Source organism: Glandiceps talaboti, chromosome 23 (assembly GCF_964340395.1).
Source record: "Glandiceps talaboti chromosome 23, keGlaTala1.1, whole genome shotgun sequence".
Taxonomy (NCBI): domain Eukaryota; kingdom Metazoa; phylum Hemichordata; class Enteropneusta; family Spengelidae; genus Glandiceps; species Glandiceps talaboti.
In genome coordinates, this window is record NC_135571.1 from 10,747,920 (window position 1) to 10,757,273 (window position 9,354).

The 9,354-nt window shown below is 34.6% G+C and overlaps 1 protein-coding gene across 1 annotated transcript; it reads left to right on the top strand.

Moving 5' to 3' along the window:
• The first annotated feature begins 29 nt into the window (after positions 1–29).
• On the top strand, positions 30–5,310 carry LOC144452723 (uncharacterized). Its single transcript, XM_078143869.1, has 6 exons — positions 30–80; positions 1,238–1,362; positions 2,327–2,461; positions 3,069–3,180; positions 3,877–3,999; positions 4,604–5,310. The coding sequence occupies exons 1-6, from the start codon at positions 30–32 to the stop codon at positions 4,706–4,708; spliced, it is 651 nt and encodes a 216-aa protein (XP_077999995.1). The 3' UTR covers positions 4,709–5,310.
• The last annotated feature ends 4,044 nt before the right edge of the window (positions 5,311–9,354 follow it).

The following is a 9,354-nucleotide window of genomic DNA, read 5'->3' on the forward strand; positions in this document are numbered from 1 at the left end:
TATTCGCGCATAATGACGTCATTTTGAAAATGGCTGCGCCCATGACCCTGGCGACCGCGTCGGCCAACGGTGATATTAACGTAAGTACAATACACAATTTATAGTCACGCGATTACAACAACAGCCGTGCACAGTAAGAACTGTGTCACTTAGGCTCAAGTACGTAATGTAACGCATGTTTATAACGTTTTCGATGAACCTAAATTCGACTTTTATTTGCATGAATGGCCACTGAAGACTCCGAGCAATTGTTAGATGTAAACAAAGGATAGACAACTAAACAGAGTTACGTTGTAACTTGTCGACAGCAACTGTTTATGTACTTTTGATGTTTGTAAACATGAATTCTTGGCTTCAACCACATTGGTGTTTACCCATTTACTAGCTGCAGTGGCAGCATGTTACTATAGCAATGCCACAGAAAATATAATTTTGAAATTATTGGTGTTACCTACTGTAAATATTGATGAATTTTCACTGGCTTGCTAATAATTGATTATCTTAAATTCCATTTACTAGTATTATACAATACAATACAATACAATACATACAGCATCATAAAACACAAACCATTACAGCACACTACACTACACTATGATACATGTACATCGCAATACACTGAATACAACACAATACAATGCTATACAATACAATACAATGCAATGCTATACAATACAATACATTGCTATACAATACAACATAATACAATACAATGCTATACAATGCAATACAACACAATACAATGCCATACAATACAATACAATGCTATACAATACAATACAGCATCATAAAATACAAACAATTACAGCACACTACACTATACTATGATACATGTACATCGCAATACAATACAACACAATACAATACAGTACAATACAATACAATACACACCAATATTATAAACCTATAAATGTTAAATTACAGACAGTGAAAGCTCTCATCCATGAAGGTACAATACAATACAATACAATACAGAGCTATACAATAAAATACAGCATCATAAAAATACAAATCATTACAGCACACTACACTATACTATGATACATGTACATCGCAATACAATACAATACAACACAATACAATACAGTACAATACAGTACAATACAATACAATACAATACAACACAATACAATACAATACAATACAATACAGTACAATACACTACAACACAATACAATACAATACAATACAATACAATACACACCAATATTATAAACCTATAAATGTTAAATTACAGACAGTGAAAGCTCTCATCCATGAAGGTGCAAATGTCAATCAAAGATCACATGATGGATTTATACCTCTGTGTGTAGCAGCTTTCTGGGGTTATAGTGAAATTGTAGAGTATTTATTAAGACACAGGTAAGTTACTTACACTACGCAATAATACACTTGTCGTAGACTACACAATAATACACTTGTCACAGACTACACAATAATACACTTGTCATAGACTACACAATAATACACTTGTCATAAACTACACAATAATACACTTGTCATAGACTACACAATAATACACTTGTCATACACTACACAATAATACACTTGTCATACACTACACAATAATACACTTGTCATAGACTACGCAATAATAGACTTGTCATAGACTACACAATAATACACTTGTCATACACTACACAATAATGCACTTGTCATACACTACACAGTAATGCACTTGTCATACACTACACAATAATGCACTTGTCATACACTACACAATAATACACTTGCCATACACTACACAATAATACACTTGTCATAGACTACACAATAATGCACTTGTCATACACTACACAATAATACACTTGTCATAGACTACACAATGATATACTTGTCATAGACTACACAATAATACACTTGTCATACACTACACAATAATACACTTGTCCTTCACTACACAATAGTACACTTGTCATAGACTACACAATAATACACTTGCCATAGACTACACAATAATACACTTGTCATACACTACACAATAATACACTTGTCATAGACTACACAATAATACACTTGTCATAGACTACACAATAATACACTTGCCATAGACTTAAGCAATAATACACTTGTCATACACTACACAATAACACACTTGTCATACACTACACAATAATACACTTGTCATACACTACACAATAATACACTTGTTGTACTTGTCATACACTACACAATAATACACTTGTCATACACTACACAATAATACACTTGTCATAGACTATACATGTAAAGTGAAGCCCACTCAATAGTGCAATGTCATCACAGATTAGATACTACATGGTGTCTGTGTATACTGTGCTGACTCCATATTTGATATTTACTCTAGGGCTGATGTCAATGGTTGTAACAGTGGTACAGGATGGACAGCTCTACACTGTGCAGCTTTTCAAGGTCATGGCAAGGTCATCATGAAATTAATGGAACACAATCCGAATTTGAATATCAGAGATGATAAAGGAAGGTAAAGGAAATATGATGCTTACACTCACCCTGCAACCCAACCCCTCCCCCAACCCCTCCCCTCCCCAACCCCTCCCCTTATCGAAAGATGGAAACAATGTGTAAATATCAGCCATAGAACCAACTACTCTCTCTTCACCTTGAAAGAAACCATTATGTCATCACAAGGGGAATAACAACACTCCCTGTTAGTCTAGGAGCTCCTTAAAGTTGAAAGTTGATTATGAACTAGCATTGTTGTAAACCACAGCCTCTTTTATGGAACCATCCAAAACGCATCGCTGTTATTTCGCTGTGGTGTGGAAGAAATAACAGTTCTGGTTTGCGAGAATGTGAACTAGAAGAAATGAAAGTATCATTACAGTCACTCCATTCCGGAGAAAAATCTTGATTACAATTACAAGGTGTAATCACAGACTTTACAATAACTTTAAAAAAAAACCTTGATAGAACCCATAACTATTTGATAGCCTGTGCAGAATCCTGCATTGTTAGTCTCTTTCCAAACTTTTGTTTGAATCTCTGTAAATGTTGTCAGGTATACTTCCTCTCTATGAATCTAGTAAAATCATACCCAAGTTTTCTCTTTTAAAATGTATCTTCACCAGGACCTCATCAGATTTTGCATCAGCAATGGATGCAATCTGGCCAATCTTTGCTGCAGCTGGCTGTAGAAGAACCCCAAAATATGAACTCATTAGACTAGATATCATTAAAAAGGTAAGTAAGATGTCAAGCTACTAAATTAGTACATTGATAAATATAAATGCTGCACGTATTTTCTCTCTATATCTTTACCATTTAATAACTCTGACAATAATGTAGTCTAGATCCCATACATGCTACAATCACCTTGATCATCTCCATCATATAGTCAAATGGCTTTCTGTAAATTGTATCCAGGTAGAAGACAGTTTAGACAGTTGAGATGTACATTACTGTCATTTGCACATGTGTACATCTGGCTACAAGTGAATCATGTAACTAGATGGTTAGACCACATATATACAACTGCTACAAGCCAATCATGTAGGTAGACAGATGTACGTCTGACTACAAGTCAGTCATATATTTAGACAGTTTAGATGTACATGCCTGTATTTCTGACTAATACGTCATATGGGATGTGGTCGTCCTAAAAGAATGAAAATTTAAACTGTCAAAAATATCATCAAATACACACTAATAACACATTATTGTGACCTCTGAGGATAGAGGTTATGTATGTCAAAATATTTAACCCAAATGTGCCTATAACATATTGTAAGTTCCTCAAGGAGTTCAGGAAGCATAAAGATACAAGATGGTCCTACCTCATCAAGGTCTGAATTCACTAGGCAATTATTTGTAAGCATATAGGAAGTGAAACTATTTCAAACTTGGAACAAATGTAAATTTCTCTTATACCCTGTATAGGTACAAGATGACCCTACCGTCCCAAAGTCAGATTATAGCTTTTACTCAAGACCTGGGTCAGCTTATGTCATGCAATCACAACCACTCAGAGGTCAGGTCAGAGGTCAACGAGATGAAAAGATGGTGAGTCAGTTTCACTGTTTTTAGCACAATTGAACTGGTGGTATAGGTATGGTGAAATGTGTGTGCATGTGTTTGTGTCTGTATATGTGTCTGTGTCTGTACATGCAGAGTGTGTAAACGTGGATGTGAATGACTTAAAGTCAAAAACTGCCTGACTGATTACTTCGGTGGGGGGGGGGGGGGGCATTACTTAGGGTGGCAAGATTGGACATCAGTCTATAACCGGTGTGTGTTTACATTATAATAAGATATATAAGGTATACTATGTTGCCCCTGACAACCAATCAATGTGATCCGGTTTGAGTGAATGCAGGTGTACATGCGAAAATGAAAATGGAGATACAGTCGTATAATGAATATCATTAAGTCATCACCACAAAAGGAGCCAAGGTATTAGTACGATATACAACTCAGTGCTAACATGCCTTGGTTATCCTTTACTAATATACTGTATACATCTTATCACAGTAGTCTTAAACTCATGCCAGTCATTCAACTGTTTGTACATCGACACACAATGTGAACATTTTTATAAAAAGACAAACCGAATACAATTATTTTGTCTGTGTTACCTGTTAATCACTTTTCTGTTATTCTTATACAGGATTATGCTGCAGCCACTGGTGACGTACTGGCACTACACGGTGAAGGAATGCAATCAACATCAGTCAATAGTTCTAACCCATCATTTAATATCTGGAGGAACTGACAATATTACATCTATCACGAAAAAACGAAATAGTCAAATATTTTAAATTCATCATTTTGAGGAGTTGAATATATTCCTCTATTGGCATAGCAACAACTAGTCCATCCAACAGAAATACCAAATTTGCTAAATGGTCTATATTTATTATATTGTACTCAAACCAAGTTATTGTCTTTGAACAGAAAATATGGATTATATACCCTGGTCGTTCCACGTCATGACAACCTGTGTCTACGTCAATGTTTTTGTGTTGCTCAATTATGAGTCAGAAAACATTCCAAATCACCGTTATATTTCCCGATTTTCACATGTTATGCTTGAGGAGGTGTAATTATATTATTTTATTCCGCAATATTTTACTTCATTCGGCCAGAAAATACTCATGACCTAAGGGGTTTGTCAGTACTCATTGAGTTACTCGTAGTGATAAGGCCCCTTAGGTCATTCATATTTTCCTCAGCTGAAGGAAGAAACATATTGAAGAATAATATCTAATTATCAAATCTGAAGAACTAAATATATTCCATCCATTAGACATAAACTAATTTTCAGTGTCTACTTATATCATGTAATGTTTTGAATGAAAAGCAACAGAAAATACAAACTTACTAAAATGATTCAATATCATGAAGACTCAAATCATTCCATTCATATATTTTTTAAAAAAAACCACCTAAATCAAGTGTCTGAGAGACCTGAAAATATTCCATCCATAAGAAAAAAGTGATCATCTAGTCAATGTCATGTGACTTGCTGTGGACCAGTCACTAGACAGCTTTAGACTTGCATAATTCATATTAAATGTCGTAATTTTGATGGTTTTGCTGTGTATTTAAACCATTCAGAATATCTTTTGTTTTGAATTCCTTGTCCAGAAATGTTGGCAATGAGACACTTTAGTACAAGACATGACTGGATAGTATATAGTGAACACTGAAGTCATTGAGTTCTACTTGGACAGATGAGTAGTGGGTGTTTGTATAATTGTCAGTTATCACATAGAGTACAATTTAAGGATTGTTAATGTCACACTCATTTTACACACAAGATACACAGACAGACAGACAGACAGACAGACAGACAGACAGACAGATAGACAGACAGATAGACAGATAGACAGGGACCCATCCATCCATCCAGACATACATAATGATGCATGCATACATACATACCTACATACGGTACATATGTACATACATACATACACACATACATACATACATACATACATACATACATACATACATACATACATACATACATACATACATACGTACATACATACATACATACATACATACATACATACATACATACATACATAAATACATACATACATACATACATACATACATACATACATACATACATACATACATACATACATACATACATACATACATACATACATACATACATACATACATACGTACGTACATACATACATACATAAATACATACATACATACATACATACATACATACATACATGCATACATACATGGATACATACGTACGTACGTACGTACATACATACATACATACATAAATAAATACATACATACATACATACATACATATATTCTTACATACATACATACATACATACATACATACATACATACATGCATACATGCATACATACATACATACATACATACATACATAAATACATACATACATACATACATACATACATACATACATACATACATACATACATACATACATACATACATACACACACACACACACATACATACATACACACATACATACATACATACATACATACACACACACACACATACATACATACATACATACATACATACACATACATACATACATACATACATACATACATACATACATACATACATACATACCTCCTAACATACACACACACAATACACACATGTGCTAATCTTTGCTTTTCAAGAAGAATCACTGAAAATCTACCTAAATCATGTTTTACTTCTCTTTCCTCCCACAAACCAGTCTTTTGATGAAAATACTTAAAATTTAAAGTACATAGAAATATTTTTTCAAGAACTGATATTTGTATCACTGATTATACATTTTATAACAACTCTTGAATTATAGGTATATGGCACAAATATTGTATGTTGCTATGGCAATATTTTATCAACATCCTGTACTTAATCTAGAGATTTTTGTGTGTTTGATAATATGAAGTGAAATGTATTGTGTGTTCCAATAGTGTTTTATCACCACTGCCCACCAGCACTTCCCACTATGTACTAATAACCAATGTTTACAATCAGGTAAAATGGTGTTTTGGAGTTACATACACTGATAGATTTACCATTTTTTCACTTTTGTAACTACAAGCTCCAATCCATGACTGAAAAATGGCTGGTAGCTTGTGGTAACTTAAATACAAAGAAACAATGACTAATTTTTCAGTGTAGAAGTTACCATGCACGTTTCATTAACAGCGCCCTCTTTTGACACAAAAGGAAAAGAGAGCTACCGGTACTAGTTTTGGTCAGAACCTACACGTAACTCATAAGGGTATTTTTTACGAGTCTGAGAAATGTCAAAATTATTGAAAAAATTATCTCTTTACGATTCAGTTCAGACGTGAATTTCATGATAAAATTATGATTGACAAACTTACTGTATTTATCAATGTAGCAGTTTGGGACAAAATTACTGTATTTATGAATGTAGCAGTTCAGGAAACAAAAGTTTCAATATTTCCCATGATTCTTTTGTGTTTTAGAGTAATATTTGCACAAGTCTTAAATGAAAGGATAAAGTTGTTGAAGCGGATAGAGACTGTCATTTTTCGTTGTTTACGGATATCAAATATGATTGACTTGCAAGATATAATAAGAATGGCAGATGAACAGTCAACAAACACAAACTAAAACTAATATTGCAACGTGTTGATATACATGTAGACTATGATGTAATTACACTCACTGTACGGGGGTGTTTACGATAACAAGTTTGACTGAAGTGTCTGTATATTCACCCTCATTACATAATCGTGTTTACAGGAAGACTATAAAATTATTCACATAAGGGACGATCACACATTGTCACACAAGCGAACTTCCTTCGTTTAGGGGGTCTGGCATCAATGCGATTGCTGAATTTCATTTTCACACTTCTAACCAGTTTTGAAAATGTTCATGCCTTCAATGATAAAAGCTTCTGTATTTACTAGTGAGATGTTGATAAGTTGACAAAAATGTACTTCTAATGTGAGATACAGTGCTGGGTTGAAGGTAGTACTTAGTATTTATTAGGGGGAGGGTTTTTTGTCCTAAACGAACAATGTTCACTTATTGAGCTTGTGCGACATTGTGCGATCATCCCAAACCAAGGCACCACTTTCACCCACTTGTGTAATCTACCACACACAACAATAGTTTACCGATAGCACATTTTCCACAGTAGTATTTACCACATCATGTATATATTAAGATGTTGTACCACTATAATTTATGCAATAAACACGCAGAGAATATCATATTTTTACAACTTGTGGATTTTTATTCAATTAATCTTCTGTAATGCTAGTCAAGTAAAAAGTTTCGTGTTGTAACGATAGGGAACTTGCAATCCAGACTGAGCATGCTCAGACGCAAAGGACTATGGGATTATCTGTGGTTATCGTTTATAACTTATCTTGAGCTAACAATAAAATAAACCTCCCACACTGCTCAGGGTAAATATGAATTGATTATTGGTGGTTATAAACAATAACAAATCACATTTCCCATGATGCAACATTCAAAATGGCAGGTTTGCAAGTTCCCTATTGCCGCAGCATCAGCACGGCGCCCTCTGGAGAGGCAAGCAAGGATGATGTGAAGTTCCTAGTTTTGGTCATTTCCCAGAATGCCTCATCCTGGTATACAGTAGGTCAGATTTTAGAGAGGTCATGTGATGTAGAATTGAAGATGACATCGTCATAAGCATAAAATCAGCCTCACCTTTGTTCCCTTGTGTGAACATAATTCAGTGACATCATCAAATTGTGTGAACATAATACCATGACATCATCAAATCATGTGACCACATTGCTATGACATCATATGATAATCAAATTGGTTTTTATCAACAAACTGCCATTATTATTAATTTTCCATCAAACAGAATTGAAAGTTTTAATTCAAGCAAACCCTTCTACAGCAATATTACACTTTACATTTGATACAGTGACTGAAAACACTATGTACAGATACCCATCATGGTAGTCTGTAAGGTACGCCATGATGGGGCGCCCTCACACATCGGCCAACCCCTCCAAGAGGAGGCAGGTGAGGGCAGAACGTCACGACGTATCTTACAGTCTACCATCACAGCAGACAGAACATGAATAACCCAATTGAATTGTGATGATTCTGTTCCTTATTACAGCAGACAAGACAGACACTGAATGATTCAACGTCACAATCTTGTGCTCTTTCACAGCTCATTCTCGATAACAGAAAACAAATATGGCTTAATGTAACAAATAGGCAGACATATTTTCATGAATATATTAGTTTAGTTACATGTTATTGCCAATAGACCTGTTGCCAGTTCCAAGATGCATTGCGCATCTCTCCATACAATGCCATGTATTGTGTACACGCTAAGGGGTTTACACGCATTACTCGGGGGAA